The 19857-nt window shown below is 34.0% G+C and overlaps 3 protein-coding genes across 4 annotated transcripts; all 3 read left to right on the top strand.

Moving 5' to 3' along the window:
- The first annotated feature begins 141 nt into the window (after positions 1-141).
- On the top strand, positions 142-1518 carry LOC135832127 (uncharacterized). The gene is made up of 4 exons (XM_065345150.1): positions 142-609; positions 668-829; positions 908-1162; positions 1263-1518. The coding sequence occupies exons 1-4, from the start codon at positions 392-394 to the stop codon at positions 1477-1479; spliced, it is 852 nt and encodes a 283-aa protein (XP_065201222.1). The 5' UTR covers positions 142-391; the 3' UTR covers positions 1480-1518.
- A 444-nt stretch (positions 1519-1962) lies between these two features.
- On the top strand, positions 1963-4568 carry LOC135832130 (zinc finger CCCH domain-containing protein 11A-like). 2 transcript variants are annotated; one of them, XM_065345154.1, is made up of 6 exons: positions 1963-2226; positions 2482-2547; positions 2738-2857; positions 2940-3054; positions 3363-3548; positions 3686-4568. In XM_065345154.1, the coding sequence occupies exons 2-5, from the start codon at positions 2491-2493 to the stop codon at positions 3488-3490; spliced, it is 420 nt and encodes a 139-aa protein (XP_065201226.1). In that variant the 5' UTR covers positions 1963-2226; positions 2482-2490; the 3' UTR covers positions 3491-3548; positions 3686-4568. The 2 variants fall into 2 exon arrangements, with proteins under 2 accessions (XP_065201226.1, XP_065201227.1); XM_065345155.1 differs by lacking the exon at positions 3363-3548 and having other exon boundaries at positions 1980-2226.
- A 3109-nt stretch (positions 4569-7677) lies between these two features.
- Positions 7678-19032, top strand: LOC135834955 (uncharacterized). Its single transcript, XM_065348964.1, has 12 exons — positions 7678-7900; positions 7982-8132; positions 8384-8445; positions 12691-12832; positions 13718-13888; positions 14399-14546; positions 16233-16401; positions 16467-16623; positions 16779-16840; positions 17794-17935; positions 18140-18310; positions 18686-19032. The coding sequence occupies exons 2-12, from the start codon at positions 7992-7994 to the stop codon at positions 18833-18835; spliced, it is 1515 nt and encodes a 504-aa protein (XP_065205036.1). The 5' UTR covers positions 7678-7900; positions 7982-7991; the 3' UTR covers positions 18836-19032.
- The last annotated feature ends 825 nt before the right edge of the window (positions 19033-19857 follow it).

Below are 19857 nucleotides of genomic sequence, written 5' to 3'. Positions count from 1 at the left end.
AACACATTTTATGACAAATAATAATTGAATTTCATAATTTAAATAACTTTTTTAACGAAAGTTTTACTCAATTTCACGAATTCGTCATTTAAACATACGTTAAAATTCAAATGGTAAACACAATCGAGTCATCTACTTGTGGTGACGTCAGAGCTGATAAGAATTCAGCGCTCAGGCCTTTTACTATAGGTGGTATTGTAAAAGCTGATAAAAAATTGATAAGTTGTAGCCTGTAGTGAAAATTTTGAATTAATTTAATACGAAAAATGTGAACTTTGATGTGCACTTTTCTTTAATTCTTATGGAGTTATTTCTTATTCTTATAAATAGTAAAAATTCCAGATTGTAATTCTGTGAGAACGACTTCTAATTATTTCTTGATTCATCAATCATGAAAAAATCTGGGGGCAGTGAAAAACATGCTTCAAAAAATAAAAATAATCAATCGAAGAAGCAGAGCAAAGATAAACGTAAAAAAGCCAACAAGACGAGTAAACAGACCAGATTCGTGTTCGATAAACGTAATTCATTGTGTAAAAAATTTTCAAAAGGAAATAATAAACCATTGAAAGAAAGATTATTAGAGCAACTGAGAGGATCTCGATTTAGGTGAGTTATATCTATGATTCAACTCGAAACATTCTATTAATTTTGATTTATTTTCAAGATATTTGAATGAACAGTTCTACGTATCTTCGAGTACTGATGCTAAAGATTATTTCGCGAAGAACCCTGAAGAATTCGAAGCATATCATGAAGGATACGAACAACAAGCATCTTTGTGGCCAACCAACCCAATTGATAAAATAATAAAAGATATACGGCGAGTGTAAGATGAAATTCTATATTTTAAATCATTGTCATTCTCATTAGGTATTACAACATTCGATGAATTTGATATTCTTAGGTTGAAATCAGAAAAACGACTAGTAATCGCTGATTTTGGATGTGGTCAAGCAAAATTAGCACAGACCTTGGATGGAACTGATAATAAAGTGTTTTCTTTCGATTTAGTCGCCACTAACAAATATGTTACAGCATGCGATATGTCGCAGACCAATTTGTTCAGTAATTCAGTTAATGTTGCAGTCTTCTGTCTTTCGTTAATGGGCTCTAATTTATCGCAATTTATCAAAGAAGCTAATCGAGTGCTTAAAATCGAGTGAGTGTACCCATGATTTAGATTTTTGTCACCCATTTTCTGTTATTAGATCTTTCTTGGAATGCGATTATTAATTTTGTAACGTTCTTCTTTATTGCAGTGGGTTAATGAAAATTGCCGAAGTGAAGAGCCGATTTGACAAGGTAGAAAAATTCATTCAAGACGTCGAAAAATATGGATTTACCATTGTAAAGAAAGATTTATCTGATGAAGCATTTTATTATTTTGACTTCAAGAAGAAATCATCCATTTCGAAGCATAAAAAGAAAAAATTACCAGAGATTGAACTGAAATCGTGTTTATATAAACAAAGATAATTATTATTTTGTTACTACATTAAATCATTTTTACTTCTTCTCTCTCGTTATGTTTTTAAATGTAATTCTACATCACTTTTTGATTTAATGAGTACATTCGAAAAATCGCGAGTTCGAGACTCCAAAACCTTAATCCTCAAGTACCCAGAATCTACTAAAAAGTGAAAACAAAACTTGCAAACCGATGATAAATCTTTTCGACTTTCTCAATAATCATTTCAATTTTCAATTCAGATTTCAGTGGTCAGCGCACATATGTACCATGTAGATGTACCTACAAAATGCAAAATTGAAAATTTATTCAAACGATTTGGAAATTGGAAAATGTCTAAGTTTCTGTTCTGTAATAATTTGTTGTTTCGACTTTCGATTCGACCGTTTTAAAAAAATTGAAAAATGCTATTCGATTAGATTCGAATTCGATTTTCATTTTTCCGATTAGTGGTATTGAAATTAATCGTTAGATCGTAGCACTGTAAAAAAGGATGCCTTCCAGATACGATTACACCTTCATGCTTTCCAAAATCGGTTTCCTTTCCGTTTCCCCATCCCCACTTCGAGTTCCCTCAATCTCAATGTTCAAACTATGAAACTAACCAACTTCCTAATTTTCAATTTTGATTCCAGTTCAGAATTTATATTTTTAATTTTTTAATTTTTGTACGTTTAAATTTAGTTTGTTTTTTTTTCGGTCATTTACTGTTTGTCGATCTAAGAAATAAGAAACTCTTCCATCACTGTTATTTGGTAAGATAACCTCCTCATTATGATTGAGTAATGTATTTAAACCAATTTGATCAACTTTTGCTGTCTTATACTTCTATATTTTATCTCAGAAGTATGTATAGCCTATGAGCTGCAGCTTACCAAACCAAATACTATTGTTGCATGTAGCAGTAAAGGCATTTCTGAATCTTCCTTGTTGTGTAGTATGCCATTATGGCATGTCTCAAATTCTGTACGTACTGAAGTTTCCAATGGAACTTGCTCTTTTGTTTCTAGCTCTACAAAATGACGAACAAGTCCAACGAAGATTGCTACTACTATTACTACTCTACCTGTCAAAAAGTAAGTCATTTTAAATTGATTGTTTTCAGCTATAACTAAATGGCCGGTACGTTAGAATCTATTGCATTTCTCTGAAAATGAATTATCTCTTTCAGCAATTGTAATCCTTGAAGTAATAACATGTATTTCATGTTTATCGTTGACAAAATGTTATGTCATTACATACTTAATACTTTCTCAAATCTTACAGGCTGAATTATGTCCTTTTCGACACGAGCCCACTGCCTTAGGTTGTGAAACTGTATGCCAAGATTGGAAGTTGAAAAAATGTGCCAAACAACACTGCAATCTTAGACACATGCTTTTGAAAGTATGTACAGAATACCGAATGTGATGTAATGTAAAAGCATAAAATCGTTTGTGTACTCAAAGGTTGAAATTTTTGTTTTTAGAAAAATCGTCAAGAAATACCCTGTTACTGGGAATCGCAACCCACCGGTTGTTTAAAACCTCATTGTGCTTTTCGTCATGTTCTCCCAAGGCCAACAATGGTTGCAATTAGAGAAGGTAATGTAATGGTTATGTAAATATGTCTGTAGAGTGATCATTACTATAGGGTAATACCAATACAACTTAGGTATGATCAAAAAACTATGAAGTTCAACATTTTTGATGTACACATGTACATATTTGATTTTGAAATTATTGCTCCTTTTCTATTTTCATTCTCGGCTTTCATTCTGGTCCTTTAAGTTATCGTGAAATTAATTTTCACTCTACAAGTTTTTTCTTTATCAATTTTTTCTGATAATCATCTAAAAATCTTGGTAATTGTGCGATTTAATGATTGATGTATTTATTTTTTCAATGTTCAGATTTAGTGAAAAATTATCAGAATTGTGCGAGTATTAATTCTGAAATGCGCTCTCATTATGCTACTAACAGCAGTTCGTTGTTTCCCGCTTATAGTCATTTGAGTTCAATGCCTTACCAAAACAATTAAATTTTCGTTATCTTAAAATTTACACCAAAAAATGAAGGAGTAATTTTTTTTTCCCGAAGTCAGTATTTTTTCTTTTTTTAATATTTTCGTATTCGAATTTACCTATGCGTTGGTTTTTATATAATTTTCATTTTTTTTTTAGATGTAAATTACGTTTTAATTTCAATTATCTTAATGAAGTTGTATTATCTGTAGGTTTGAGAAATACAAGTGGAAACTGAAAATTGCATAGAAGTTATTTTAAAAAAAAGTTTATCTCTTTAAAGTTGACTTTCCTGCATTATTCGAAGTATGGGAACATGTGATTGTTACTATAATTATGAATATTTTAATTATATTCGTTTGCTTCAAGTTAAGAGACGTGAGGTGTTATTGTAAGATGAATGGTAACGTTAACTGAGTAAAATTAAGCACTTCATGCAATGTAGTTCATTATATTAAGCGTTATACCATTACGATAACTTTCATAAAGATGTATTTTAACAAGAATTAATGCCTATTGATTTAACACGTGAGGATATTTTAACCATAAGATCCATTTTTGAGAAAAGTATTGTTTTTTTCTACATCATTATTGCATCTGAAAACTGTTTTCGTCATTCTTTTTCATTATTTACCTACATCTTTAAGTATGTTATCTAATTGTGAAGTTACCATGTGAACATTGTCATATTCCACGATAAATTTGGAATTAAGAAAAAAGAAAAAAAGTCATTTTAACTCGTATCCGACAAATATGACTATTCCAATTTAGATGCATTGCATTCATTTATTAGAATTCATATTTATGTAAAGCAATCTGCGAATTGCCCATTTTTTGAGAACGCTCCTAAATAAGAACAGGCTGCGTCAAATGTTGATAATGTGTTTCGTTAAAACGCTTTAAAATCGTTATAGGTACCTAATACTTTTTCCCCATTGTGATCCGCATAATGATAATGTGTATTGTAGGTATTTCACATTTATCGAAATAAACGTGCATTCATATTTAATTATATCATTCTTGGATGCCTTTCATACCTTTGTACAAGTCAACGAAACAAATTGTTAATCAATACATATTATCTGATCAAATGTCTCCAGTTTTGTCGGCATTTCTTTCCTTATATTAGATGTTACTCTTTGGATAATCAGGGTTCAGGTAGGCTGCACGGAACAGTTTATTTGCCAACTTTAATCAACTGCCAATTACAAGCTACTTACCGTTCAGATAATCATCATGGGTGTTCGCAATCAGATATAATAGAGTTTACGTGCTGAAATTCAAGGTTGATATGTCAAACAACGTACATATAAGTTCTGTTGATCCATGAATGTGGAATTTGCGACAAATCTCACCAAAATTGGGATAAATGAAGGGTGTGCAGAATTATTGAGCATCTTTATTTACTTTTATGTTTGAAAATACCGAAAATACGTCTACGGGATCGAACAAAAATATTAGAATTATATTTACAGTAGACTCCCGATTATCCGATCAAAAAAGTGCATCCGAAGTCTCCCGATTAACCGACCAAAAAAAGTCGGATAATGTTTTTTATCCGACTATTGCTGAATTTTCGATCAAATTCGTGTAAAATTACAGTTTTTGTCTCGTATACCTAGTACATGTACTAAGCATGAATAGTCATTTCTATTGCAATGCAAGCTATAGTGTATCACCAACATGCACTCTTTTTGATAGAAAAAATTGACAAATCTGATGTATTGAGTAGTTCATTTTTTCATATCTAACATGAGTATGAACTTTTTTGGTTACCTAGGTATGTAATTTTAAAGTTTTTAATTATACTCTTTTCGTGTCCCGACTTTTTTCATTAAATTTTAGTAAAAAATACAAAATCGATTATCCGACTTTTTCAGTTATCCGAGGCCTCCTCCACCCTAATTGACATCGGATAATCGGGAGTCTGCTATATTCAACTTTACCGACCTTTTTTTTAAGCACAAAAATATCACAGTGACTGCGAAGAACACTCTAGATAGGTATTAGGTATTAGGTAAGAAGGTATTAGTCCGGCATATGACAATAGGAGTAATTGCACCCCCCCGCCGATCCTCCGGGACAACTTTTTCCTTAAAGGGAACATCCCAAGGAACATTTTAGAGCAAAGTTGCCAAAAAAAAAGTTGGCCTTACAAAATGGCGGCCATTTTGATTGACAGGTCAGCCGAAATCGCAGATTTTGCGTTTTAACATAGGACTTGCACGAACTTTTTTAAACTTTACAAAGGTAGATCGAAAGATCATGCAAAAACTTATCACCTGTCAAAATTTCAAATGCTAAAGTGCGTTTTTCGATTTTTGGTGAATTTTTGAAAATCGAATTTAGGCCAAAATGAGGGAAAAAATCAAAATTTTACCAAATTGACCAAGAAAGCTGAAATTTGGGATATACCCTATTTTCGACATGCCAAATCGATTGAAAACGGTTTCAACCCGTTTTGAGCAGTTCTGCAGCCTCCAGCAGATTTTTGAAACTCGAAATTCCCACAAAATTCCATCAAATTGGAGTTGTAAAGCTAAAATTTATTCTAAAAACTAATTTCAATACGCTACGAAGTACTGCAGGTGAATTTCAAGTCGTTTTGGATCCTCCAGCAACTTTTTGAAAATTCCTAAAGCTTCCAGCAGATTTTTGAAACTTTAAATTTTCACAAAATTTCATCAAATGTAGATGGAAAGCTGAAATTTACTCTACACTCCAATTCTAACACCCTCGGCCTCTGAAGACGACTTCAGGTGAGTTCAAGTCATTTTAGAGCCACCAACGACTTTTTTTTGAAAATTACTGGAGCCTCCAGTAGATTTTTGAAACTTGAAATTTCCCTAAAATTTCATCAACTAAGATGGAGAGTTGAAATTCATTCTGCAAACTAATTTCAATACGCTACGAAGTTGACTGCTGGTGAATTTCAAGTCGTTTTGGAGCCTCCAGCAACTTTTTGAAAGGTTGTATGGCGTTTTTTTGGAAAATTGAAATTTCCTAAAAGTAGCTGGAAGCTTCAAAAACATTTGAAACCACCATGTAGTCTGCGAAGTAAATTTCAGCTTTCCATCTCCATTTGATGAAATGTGGTGAAAATTTAAAGTTTCAAAAATCTGCTGGAGGCTTTAGGAATTTTCAAAAAGTTGCTGGAGGATCCAAAACGACTTGAAATTCACCTGCAGTACTTCGTAGCGTATTGAAATTAGTTTTTAGAATAAATTTTAGCTTTACAACTCCAATTTGATGGAATTTTGTGGGAATTTCGAGTTTCAAAAATCTGCTGGAGGCTCCAGAACTGCTCAAAACGGGTTGAAACGGTTTTCAATCGATTTGGCATGTCGAAAATAGGGTATATCCCAAATTTCAGCTTTCTTGGTCAATTTGGTAAAATTTTGATTTTTTCCCTCATTTTTGGCCTAAATTCGATTTTCAAAAATTCACCAAAAATCGAAAAACGCACTTTAGCATTTGAAATTTTGACAGGTGATAAGTTTTTGCATGATCTTTCGATCTACCTTTGTAAAGTTTAAAAAAGTTCGTGCAAGTCCTATGTTAAAACGCAAAATCTGCGATTTCGGCTGACCTGTCAATCAAAATGGCCGCCATTTTGTAAGTAAGGCCAACTTTTTTTTTGGCAACTTTGCTCTAAAATGTTCCTTGGGATGTTCCCTTTAAGGAAAAAGTTGTCCCGGAGGATCGGCGGGGGGGTGCAATTACTCCTATTGTCATATGCCGGACTATATGCATAATATTATTTTCACGCTAACTACATTGTGTATGATAGAGAATGTCAAGTGTGTATAAAACACAGATAGATCCTAGATTATATTTAATTTCTTCAATTGTCGTACTTCGATGCGAATACGATACGTGAGTATCTGTTTCGGGTTTTATGAAATTAAATTTTTAAGATTGATGTTGCCAGATTGAGTGTATGATTTCATTGATTTCTATTGTTTGAAATAATGGCAAAATCAATTATTCCATTCTAGGTACCTACTACCTATTTATGTAGTTGCATTGTTTTCCATGTAAGTAGGCAAGCATGTAAAATTTTGATGAACGTAACTACGAAAGGCGTTTACAAAGTAATAATTATAGGTACGATTTGAATGTGGATGATTTATAATTGATCTTCCTAGTTTCCGAGTTTTTTTGTTCATTTTATTTTCATCAAGGTTGAAGCAATCGAGAATGTTAGCAACCTGTGTTACCAGTTGTACATCTAAAAGCACCTCGCATCAACCATTACTTTGGGTCCGGTATAACGGAATATTCCACTTTAAATCTGATGGTTACGCAGTATTCTCGTATTGTTATTAGTAACTTGACGTGACTTGTTAGGATTGAAAAATTCATTACTCTTCGAAGTTATTCACCTACTTACTTGAAAATTCTTCGAGGACCTTTATTCGAGTAATGTAGGTACAGATTCAATAAAGGGTGAGTATTTTTTTTTTTTTTTTTAGACGTCCTTATTTATTTTTTTTATTTTTCGACAGTTCTATTGAAATGCCTGTTAAATTATTTTACACTATTGCCAGCCCGCCAGTCAGAGCTGTTATCCATACTTTGAAAGCATTAAATGTACCGTATGAATTGGTAGATGTGAATTTGTTAAAAGGAGAACACCGTTCAGAGGAATTTCTCAAGGTAAATACTTCAGCTAAATGAACTTTTTTTCTAATTTAATTCGTATAGGTATACAGTTAGTATGAGATTCAACCCTAAAATCATAATCATTGAAAACTTGAACAATTGTTGAATATAGATGTAAAATGATTTCATTTGATGGAATCGTACTTCAATTCATTTCCTTAAATCATAACCGTTTCACATCAAAAATACTTGAAACAATTTATGGAGACACGTACCTATAGCAGTAAAATTATTCTATTTTACAGCTCAATCCTCAACATACAGTCCCCACAATCCAAGATGAGGATGGATTCGCTATATGGGAAAGGTTAGTCTCTAACTTTAGCAATAACTAATTGAATATATGTACTCGTACCTACATTTCAATTTAAAATTATATGTTATTAGTAGATTCCAAAACACGCGATCTGAAATTTGGACATTTTTAATCATTGGGTAACAAGGTTTTTTTTAGTGAGTCTGTTAGGTAGATACCTACTCTTTTTTCATCGAAAAAAATTGATTAAAAAATCGAATTAAAATTAATTTTTGCAAATCTAGGAAAATAGAACTCATTTTTAGCCAAATTTTTGTAAAAAATGATGGCTATTGCGGTAGGCCCAACTTTGGATAAAAAGGTCGGGGATGAAAAATTTTGATAGTTCTCGACGTTTTGAGCTCAAACTAGACGATTCCCGGTGTGTCAGTTTTTATATATATATATATTTATATGGAACTTGCTTACTATCCGAGACCCGGTACATCGTACTGACGATCCGAGGCCCGCGTCTTTGACAATACTCGGTAGATAGATATATGTTGTAACATCGTGCATTGTTCGCAAGGAGGAGCTTCTATGGCACTAATTTTTGCCTATTTGCTAAAGCACAAACGTCATTAGTACGACTCGAGCGTATAGAAAAACAGAGCAATTTTTTATTTACACGTTGCCAATCCATATACCTACCCACATGTGCGAAATTAGAAAAATTTCAAAGAGTGCCTGGTATATTCGTTCGCGCATGCGCCTTGCTAGCGGCTATCAAGCCTGGTCTAGAGACGTTGGTGCGATCTCCAAGGAGTGATTTATATAGGAATGGCGCGAGTATGAAGTTTCTGTGTGGGGTGAAGTAAGGTAAGCTGTATATACTGTAGGTATGATACCTACTTTGTGAGTCCCAGACAAAAATTTGTCTATAGCATCCCTGAAGTGTGTACATCATGAAAATATAGTTTTTAATAGGAAAACGTTCCGAGACCCGCTAACGGGCCTCGGAACGTCGCGTCGGGTCTCGGATAGTCGATGTCACTTCCAGAAACGGGCCTGTATAAGCTGTAGCAAGCCTGTATTTATATAGATATTTATATAGAAGTTTCACCAAAACTTGAATTTTTACATTTTATGACCTGGAACCTGTTCTAATTGATCAAATAAAATCAAACTTGAGAAATGGGGTTCATTTAGGACTTAGAATTGACCTCCGAAGTTTCAAGGGTCAAAGTTGAAAATTACAGAAAGGTCATTTTTTTGGAGGGGCATAATATGGTTCCAAATGAACGAAAAAGGTCCAAAATCATACCATAGGTCAATACCTTCATTGTGATCAACATATCCAAATTTCAGCTTCCTAGGTCATTCCCACCCCATTTTATGTGAGAAAAACCACATTTGACCCCTATTTTTGACCCCCTCACCCCTAAAATTGACCTTAGGAGTCCAAATTTTCAGCATACAATGAGAGGGTGCCTCTTGAGTGCTTTGTGCAGGTTTCAACCTTCCAACCCCATTTGACCCCTCTCCAGGGTCAAAAAAGTGGATTTTTGCGTGTTTTTTGACGTTTAGCCAAGCCTACAGCCCCTCCAAATTGACCTAGAGGGTCCAAATTTTCACAGTACATTGGGAGGATGTACCGGAAGTGCCTTTTGCAGGTTTCAACCTTCCAACCCCATTTGACCCCTCTCCAGGGTCAAAAAAGTGGATTTTTTCATCCATTTAACGTGTTTTTTTGAAAATTTCAACATTTAGCCAAGCCTACAGCCCCTCCAAATTGACCTAGAGGGTCCAAATTTTCACAGTACAATGGGAGGATGTACCCGAAGTGCCTTTTGCATGTTTAAACCTTCCAACCCAATTTTTACAGAAAGGTCATCTTTTTGGAGGGGCATAATATGACCCCAAAAAGATGAAAAGAGTCCAAAATTATACCATTGGTCAGTACTCTTATTGTGATCAACATATCCAAATTTCAGTTTCCTAGGTCATCCCCACTCTGATTAAGGTGGGAATAACCACATTTGACCCCTATTTTTGACCCCCTCACCCCTAAAATTGACCGTAGGAGTCCAAATTTTCAGTATACAATGAGAGGGCGCCCCCTTGAGTGCTTTGAGCGGGTTTCAGCCTTCCAACCTCATTTGACCACTCTCCAGGGTCAAAAAAGTGGATTTTTGCGTGTTTTTTGACGTTTAGCCAAGCCTACAGCCCCTCCAAATTGACCTAGAGGGTCCAAATTTCCACAGTACATTGGGAGGATGTACTCGAAGTGCCTTTTGCAGGTTTAAACCTTCCAACCTCATTAGACCCCTCTCCAGGGTCAAAAAAGTGGAGTTTTTCATCAATTATACGGGTTTTTTTGACAATTTTGACGTTTAGCTAAGCCTACAGCCCCTCCAAATTGACCTAGAGGGTTAAAATTTTCACAGTACATTGGGAGGATGTACCGGAAGTGCCTTTTGCAGGTTTCAACCTTCCAACCCCATTTGACCCCTCTCCAGAGTCAAAAAAGTGGATTTTTTCATCAATTTTATGTGTTTTTTGAAAATTTTGACATTTAGCCAAGCCTACAGCCCTTCCAAATTGACCTAGAGGGTCCAAATTTTCACAGTACATTGGGAGGATGTACCCAAAGTGCCTTTTGCAGGTTTCAACCTTCCAACCCTATTTGACCCCTTTCCAGGGTCAAATGTGTTTTTTGACGTTTAGCCAAGCTTACAGGCCCTCCAAATTGACTTAGGGGGGTCCAAATTTTCAGAGTACATTGGGAGGATGTACCCGAAGTGCCTTTTGCCGGTTTCAGCCAGGGCTTCAAACCCGTACCCGTACCCAAGTACCCAAATACCCGAATACCCGAACGAAAATCCAACAATTTCTGTACCCGAACCCGTACCCGTACCCGAAAAATGAAATGAGGAATACCCGAACCTGTACCCGAACCCGATAGAGACTATTTTGAACCCAAATACCCGAAAATACCCGATAGATCGGGTACAGTTCGGGTATTTCACCTAAAATACCCAAACCCGTACCTGTACCCGAACATTTAAAATTTTCATACCCGTACCCGATACCCGTACCCGATTCTCTGAGAAATAAATCTGTACCCGTACCCGATACCCGTACCCGAAAACGTTCGGGTTTGAAGCCCTGGTTTCAGCCTTCCAACCCCATTTTACCTAAATCAGGGTCAAGACCGGTTTGTTACTACATGTTTTGAAGGAGAAAAGAGAGAGTTGGGCGAAGCCCGGGGGTGCAGGGGGGACAACGTCCCCCCGCGAATATAAGAAGGAAACGGCGGAAGGAGAGAGTTGGGCGAAGCCCAAAGGGGTGCAGGGGGGACGGAGTCCCCCCCCCGCGAATATAAGAAGGAAACAGTGGAAGGAGAGAGTTGGGCGAAGCCCAAGGGGGGTTCAGGGGGGACAACGTCCCCCCACAGGCAGGCGAAGCACAGGAGCGAAGCGTGGGTGCGAGTAGTTCAAGAGAAGCGCAGAACATGAAAAAAAGCATGCACAGGAGGTAGGTGGGCGAAGCCCAAGGGGGCGCAGGGGGGACAAAGTCCCCCCCAAAAACAGGTGAAGCACAGGAGCGAAGCGAGGGTGCGAGTAGTTCAAGAGCCCTCAATGTTTCTGGCACAAAAATTTGGCTCTTACGTAGCGGCAGACTGCTACGACTTTTTTTTTTGAATTCAACGAGTACTTACCTGTCTAGGAAAATAAAATAAGTAAAGATTTTTTCCGTCTTTTCGTTCGAATTAAATAAGAAAAATTTAAATTAATTTCCTACTAAGGTATCCGGGATGAAAAATCATTATAATTACCCAACCGATGTTTAAGTTCTCTGAAACGAACCTCTTTCCTTTTTTTAAATGAGTTGGCCGCATAACTAGCCTCTAAGTTAATTGTTCATAACTTCATAAGTTAGGTACCTGATTCCAGTAATTACATACTTATTGGTTTTTTTCGAATTGTAGAATAAACATTATCTACCTATTTAGGATGGTACATACTTATCTAATTCATAAAATTATTCCAATTCATTTGAATGTGCATATCGCATACCTTTACGAAAATCTGTAATTGGGAGTGAAAATTATTGTTCAAAAAGCATTAAGGTAGTACCTCTACCTATAGGCAATAAGCATAAGTAAATAATCGTGAGCTTGGTACCTATAAGTGGATTGCAGACATAACTATTATGCATTCACTTATGCATTGCATTTTCCAAGTTTTTATGAATTACCTACTTCAAAATTTAAAATCTTTACACTCAATGTTATATATATTTTTTTTCAAACAGCCACGCCATCAACGCTTATTTGGTGAATAAGTACGGAAAAAATGATAAATTATATCCGAAAGATCCGAAATCTCGAGCCATTGTTGATCAACGACTTCATTTTGATAATGGCGTACTCTTCACTTCACTGAGAACCATCGCAGTAAGTTAAAATTATTACCTGTCTACATTCAAATTTTTATGAATCGTACTGCTTGCACTGCTATTTAGATAGAGATGCTAACTTTGTAATACGTAGGTAGAGGTACCTAAGTACCTAAATGCCGTTTAAATATTAAGATAATGAATCAAATGCATAAAAACTTGAGAGGCGATAAAAGCCAATAACGAGATGTCCTTTCAGATCACAAATTAAGGTACCTACTTAGTCATTTTCATTTTTTTAAATCAACAAATTTTTAATTTTTTTTCAAAACTTTGTGTTTTTGCATCAATTTTTGATGTTTTTTTTTCCTAAATATATGCGCTAACCATCGGAATATGCGCTAAATATGTGCTTAAAACCAATTTTTTGATGATGACCCACCCATAATTATTTAACTTTTCATGAGTAGGTAAGAGGATAATTTTGTTCGACTATGCATACCTACTTAATGTTGCGCAAACACCAATCGATTTAATTATCTTTAATAGCTTATCTATGAGTGCTGAGCTGACGATTAATGCGTTTATAAAATGACGAAGTCAAATTTTAAAGTCAGTCTAATCGTAGGCAAGTTGATGAAACATGAAGTATAAATTGCATTGAAAATGTTTCTATACGTACCTACCTACGTACTTGGACTTTCAATCAAAAAATCAATTTATGCTTCTCTGGAACGGATATACGAAGAGTTAGGAGTTAGTGTCTATAGAGAACAAGTAGGTAAGGGGCAACAAATTTTACTGGCGAGTTATCGAAGCGTAAAGACTAAATTCCGTTTTAGAATTTGATCCAAGACTTATTTCTCATCTTACCTACCGTATTAACCAATGTCTGAGCATTTAGGTAGAACTTGAATATTAATTAAAAAATTTTGTCTTGCAGAGAAAAATTTTCTTTGAAAAATCAATAACAAAAATCACTGATGAATGGAAATCTTACATCGAAGAGGGATACGATTTCCTGGAAAAATTCCTGGTTGGAAACCAATACGCTGCGGGAAATGATATTACGATTGCGGATTTCTCAATTCTTACAACACTCAGCAATTTGGTTGTGAGTACCTTATTTAGTCTGTCATAAAAAAAATCCTCGAATACCTATGCTGTATTTTAACAATTTTAGTGGAGAACATAGCGCAACTTTTTGCCGTTCTTTTTATTATTCACACTGTGCTAGTTAGGTATAGGTACCTACGGCTACTTCGATGATGATCGTTTTAATTTTAATTCTTGTTGTAATAATTGCAGTCCTAAGGTGTTTTACATTGTCTTACCCATTTAAATATTGTTACGCTTTTGGATAGAAAAATAATATTTAACAACCTGATTACCAAACTGTTTTTATGAACAAAGGGAATTAAAAATGCATATGCGATCGAAGAAGTGAAACTGCACTCATACACAATATTAAAGATAGGTAACTGATAAGATACACTGGGAGGGAAAAAGAACATAAAACTATAGTACCCTAATAAAACTTGCATAGACTAGAACCAAGTTTATAAGTAGGTATGATGTACATCGATATCTCAAATGGTTATAAAGAAACTATTGTTTTTTCCAGATTTTTTTGCCGGTGAACAGTGGAAAATATCCCTTAATAACGGATTATGTAAAACGCAGCGAAACGAATATACCAGGCCTTAAAGAACTGGAAGATGAAGGAAAACAAAAAATTTCTGAAATTCTAAAATCGTTCAACTTTGAAAATTAATGATTAAAAACCTACTTCATGTGCACCAGTACCTACCTTATTTCAGCAAATTTTTAATTTTAAAGTTTTGGTTGGGCTTATATTTTAAACCTTTTTATGATTTGTACTTACATCAATCATTTCAGGTCAGCATTATATCTGTTAATTATCTCTCGAAATACTCCTTTGCACTTTTTTCTATCATTAGTACATTTCTTATCTTAGAAAAAAATTATGCGTTCAATGTATGTACGAGTACGTAGGTATGTAGGTAGGTAAGTAAGTAAGGTATCTACCTACAATGTAATAAAATTCATTCACAATGCCTCGAATGTTATGTGTTTTGCTTATACATATGTACTTAGTAAGTACATAGATACAGTGTCCGGCTACCTTGCCTAAGCCTAAACCAAGCTAATCCATGTAAGTATAATTATTTATGAACGCAAATGATATACCTAAGCACCTTTACCTAGGTAGGTACCGAATTCATTATTTTAATCATTTGAAAATAGAATTGGAGAGAAATGGGGATGGTAAAAATTGTGATGTGGGTCATGTGGATGTTTTTCAGGGTTATACATACTTCATTAACTATTACTTTCTACTTGTAGTTTTCAATTTTTTTCGTTTGTTTTCTTCTCATAAAGATTACCACACAGAAATCAAGCGTGTATGTATAATAAATAAATTCCCCTACACACCTTACTTTTGCTATCCGGATTGCGCTACCACTTTCTCTCAGATTAATATGTGTCATTCCGCAGGTAAAGGGCCCATTTGGTCGATATTGAGTTAGGGGTGGGGGGGGGGATGTAAAGTAGACCTCCGGAGCAATCATATGAGCTGGATAGAAGCCCAAAAAGTGCAAAAAAAACTCCAAAAAAAATCCAGAACTAAAAATTTGAAAAACTCAACTTTTGAGAAAATTGCCTTCAAAGTTTTTTTTCTGAAAAAAGCTGAAATTTCACGTAATCCGAAAACCTTCGTACCTAAAATTGAAGATTATTGTTTCTGATGTCAAATATTACTACCCACCTGCAATAGCGATTTTTTTTACTCAATATTTTCATGTTTATGAGTATTTTAAGCCTGAAAAACAATGATTAATAAATTTAAATTTTGCATAAAAATTCATTATTCTGTTCAAAAGCAGAAAAAAAATGATTAAATTACCTACATTTTCTGTCAAAATTCAACTTGTAAAAATAAAAATCATGAAAAAAAATTTTCAAAAAATTTCTACCCCTACAATGGAACTTCATGTATAAAATAAGCTATGATTATACCTTTTTTTATGTAATGATCATGCGATTATGGTCGATTTATCATTAAATCAATAAAATGCATCTACGAGTAGATGCATGGTGTTGTGGGTGATGTACGTACAACATCGTAATAATTTGATTATAAAATACCTACAATCTCAATGGGCCAAGATAAAAATGAATAAGTAAAAATAATGTATGTAATACATCGGTGTATTTTCAAATTGAATATCCATGCAGTTTTGAATTTTTGTTTGTTATTTTCTTTTCATCAAAGTTAAAATAATCGAGAATAAAACACCTTGAAACGCGTTACTTACCGCGTACTTGAAGTACAGCTGAATCATCTCACAAGTCATTAAGTACATAGGTACATTACATACGAGTAAGTATATCATGTATTTGCTCAAACATGACACGCAATATTCTATTTTGAGTTTGCTTCGGTGGTTGGTGCCTTACCCAACCTACGTTAGTACACTTGTATTGTTACCCAGTGCCTGACGTGGTCTATGTAATTATTGAAGTTGAAAATATTAAATACACTCCACAATTGGTCACTTACTCACTATCTATAAAAATTTTTGAAAATTTTATTCGAGGAATGTACGTATACCGATTCACAAAAAGTTTTTTTTTTGCATTTAGTGATGCTTTTTTGTTTATTTTAGTTACAGTTTTTTAAAAATGCCAGTGAAACTGTACTGCTCCATTTTTAGTCCAGCAGTTAGAGCTGTGATCCATACTTTGAAAGCTTTGAATGTACCACATGAATTGGTGATTGTGGATCTGTTGAAAGGGGAACATCGTTCAGAGGAATTTCTAAAGGTGGGTAGGTGATAGGTATAGATATAATTTTTTCTGAATTTAATTCGTATAAGGTAATACTAATACCAAATTAAACTGTGAAATCATGATCATCAAACATTGAAACAATTTCGTTAAACACAATTGTAAAATGGTTGTACCTATGTATTTTACAGCTCAATCCACAACACACAGTTCCCACGCTACAAGATGAAGATGGATTTGCGATATGGGATAGGTTAGTAGGTATAACAAAGTGAAATAAATTACCTAAATGAAAATGGATTCAATTTTCAACTTTAGACACGTCGAATTAGTTAAGACAAAAAGTAAAGACTCAGTAGTCAGTAACTTTTAAAAAAAAAATATGTATACCAAAAGGCACGCTTAGCCTATGTGGGTTTTGGGGTAATAAAGCATCAAATTGAAAAAAAAGCTGATTGTGCTTTTTACTTCTCGTAATCACAACCAAAATAACCGCTAACGTTTCTAGTTTCATTAAAGATGACTCGACTTAACTTATTACCACTCTACATATTATTTGATGCGAAAACTTGAGAATTTATCATTCGTAAAATGACAGGGTAGGTCTAGGTATGTGCGCAATGCGCATATGCAACTTCAGAAATTTTTTGGTGAAAAAAGTGTTTTTGAAAATGAAATTGAAGCTCATTTTTGCCATTTTCAAATATTTTTCAGATTCAACTCGAGCAAAAAGCATTGTTCCCTGTTTGACTTCAAATTTGTGCTATAAAAATGCAAAAATAAGTTACCTATCGATCGTTTAGTTGGGCTGTACATGTATTACATTATGTATTAACTAAAAAAAAAAAATGGGTGTATTGTGATTGAGAAATGCTTCAAATGTAGGCAAAATGTAGGCAGAAGCTAATTTTGGAAAATGTTGATAAGTACCCACGTACCCAGGTACCTATACTAATCAGATAGACGCAAATTGTATAGGTAGGTCTAGGTATCTGGTCACCTATGCGGCCAAAAACTTTCTCTTCTATAATAAACTTTGTTTGTGGCTATGTAATTAGGTATTCTTTTTAAACTTCAGTTTTTTGTTTGTTTTAAATTCTGTAAATATTTACGTACCTACCTACCTATACTTTATAGTCGGCAATTTTTCAGTTCAATAAGTACTAATTTATTTGTCTTCATTTTTTTCTTTTAAAATACGAATAGTCACGCCATCAACGCTTATTTGGTGAATAAATATGGAAAAAATGATAAATTGTATCCAAATGACCCGAAAGCTCGAGCCGTTATCGATCAAAGACTTCATTTTGATAGCGGTATTTTGTTCACATCGGTGAGAACTATCGCAGTAAGTTCAAATCATTCACGTCTGCCATAGAATTTTTATTATTTAAGGTAGCAGGTTCATTGCACATACACCTAGGTACTAGGAAGGTACTTAGCTTACTAATGTTGAGGAAGATATAAAGATTAATCTATTATTGCCTACTATGTACATCTACATACACTCGAATTATCTATGTATGTACCTACCCTACTTTTTGTGCCACAGAAAAAAATCTTCGTAGAGAGGAAAATAACAAAAATCACTGATGAGTGGAAAGCTCTATTTGAAGAGGGATACGATTTTCTGGAAAAATTTCTGGTTGAAAACCAATACGTTGCTGGAAATGAAATTACAATAGCGGATTTCTCAATTCTGACTACTCTCAGTAATTCTTCAGTAAGTATAACATTTTTGACTACGTATGAATTATCTTGGAGCCTGACGTAGGTACGTTGTATGATTTGGACGAATCGTGGGAGAAAAATCTTCAATTATTCGAGTTTTTAAAATCAATTACCTACTTCCTTTTTGAGGCTTTATATCTCCCCATTCGGGAACACCTCTAGAGCTAAAAAAATTTCTGAATGATGAATTTCAACTCAAAGTAAAGATCTCCATTGAAATTTGGTTAAAATATTTCGACAATTTTTTTTTGTAATAGGTACTTAGCTCTCTATGCTTAGATACCAAATCCTACTTACATTTCAAATACTCTTAGGTGTTTTGAATACCTCTTATTCCATTTTATAATTTAAAAAACGTGTTTTTCAGGTATATGTGCCAGTGAACAGCAAAAAATATCCTTTAATAACGGATTATCTGAGACGTTGCGAAGCGATTATACCGGGTTTCAAACAATTGGAGGATGAAGGAAAACAAAGCATTTTGGAAAATCTGAAATTAATAAATTTTGAATTTTAACTAATAAGCTTCATTGATTTGCACTAAAAGGTATTTTATCAAATGTTTAATTTTAAGGCTGTGGTTGAGCCTAAATTTCAAAACTTTTACAATTTATGTAGTTAATTAAAGATCAATAGTTTATCGCATCGTATTTGTTATTCATGCACGTTTGTTCCTCTTGTCATAAAATACAATAAAAATACCTTTGAATTTTTTGCGTTGGAAATATTTGACTAATTATAGTAATATATTGAACCATTTTGTATTTAAATTAGTGAAACAGGTACAGGTACCTATCGCCAGAAGATGATTTTTTTCTGGCGATAACAAGGTCTTTTTGGAATTTTGGCTTAAAAAAGCCAAGCTTTTTGGCAATTTTGATAAGACACTACACCTATTTTTTTGCAATTTTGATTTTAAAAAAATTCTCGTGGCAAAAAAATAAAATTTGTTTAGAAATTTTGACCCAAATCTCAAGTAATAGTATATTATGCAACTAGGGAGATAATGTGATCTTCAAAATGGTTGAAAATCACATTATCTCCCCAGATCCATAAAATATTTTACGTTTTTAAGGGAGAGAATCGCTAATTTGTCCGCCGAGCGTTTAGCGAGCGGGAGGTAATGTAGCTGATTATCTCCCTAGAAACGTAAAAAATTTTTCTGCAATTTTGGTAAAAAACAAGACCTGTTGACAATTTTGACAAATACTTGGAAAATTTTTACAGTTTTGACAAAAAAGTAGGATTTTTCGCAATTTTGACGAAAAAAAGATTTTTTTGCAACTTGTTTTTTTTTTGTTGAAATTTAGACAAAAAAATAAATAATTTCTTTTGCGATGAAAAAATCAATATTTTCTGGAAATGTTGACCAAAAAGAAAGTTTTGAGGTCTCCCAAACTTTTAAGACCCTGATCTCAGTGACGCTGATGCTGATCCGTGTAACACTGATTGGAGAACCCCTGACTCTTGAAAACTTCGATAAAATTCTGCTGAGTTTGCGTATCAAACATTTAAAAACTTGAAAAAAAATTTGATCAA

This window comes from Planococcus citri, chromosome 1 (assembly GCF_950023065.1).
Source record: "Planococcus citri chromosome 1, ihPlaCitr1.1, whole genome shotgun sequence".
Classification (NCBI taxonomy): Eukaryota; Metazoa; Arthropoda; class Insecta; order Hemiptera; family Pseudococcidae; genus Planococcus; species Planococcus citri.
Note: the sequence above shows the minus strand (reverse complement) of the source record. Positions and strands in the feature narration are given on the sequence as shown.

Bases quoted from the DNA above. Each gene is read 5' to 3' on its own strand.
- LOC135832127 (XM_065345150.1), top strand. From the start codon at position 392: ATGAAAAAATCTGGGGGCAGTGAAAAACATGCTTCAAAAAATAAAAAT. The intron at 610-667 runs GTGAGTTATATC...TTTATTTTCAAG, and splicing joins CTGAGAGGATCTCGATTTAG to ATATTTGAATGAACAGTTCT. The intron at 830-907 runs GTAAGATGAAAT...TGATATTCTTAG, and splicing joins ATAAAAGATATACGGCGAGT to GTTGAAATCAGAAAAACGAC.
- LOC135832130 (XM_065345154.1), top strand. From the start codon at position 2,491: ATGACGAACAAGTCCAACGAAGATTGCTACTACTATTACTACTCTACC. The intron at 2,548-2,737 runs GTAAGTCATTTT...CAAATCTTACAG, and splicing joins ACTACTCTACCTGTCAAAAA to GCTGAATTATGTCCTTTTCG. The intron at 3,055-3,362 runs GTAATGTAATGG...TTCAATGTTCAG, and splicing joins AATGGTTGCAATTAGAGAAG to ATTTAGTGAAAAATTATCAG.
- LOC135834955 (XM_065348964.1), top strand. From the start codon at position 7,992: ATGCCTGTTAAATTATTTTACACTATTGCCAGCCCGCCAGTCAGAGCT. The intron at 8,133-8,383 runs GTAAATACTTCA...TCTATTTTACAG, and splicing joins GTTCAGAGGAATTTCTCAAG to CTCAATCCTCAACATACAGT. The intron at 12,833-13,717 runs GTAAGTTAAAAT...TTTGTCTTGCAG, and splicing joins CTTCACTGAGAACCATCGCA to AGAAAAATTTTCTTTGAAAA.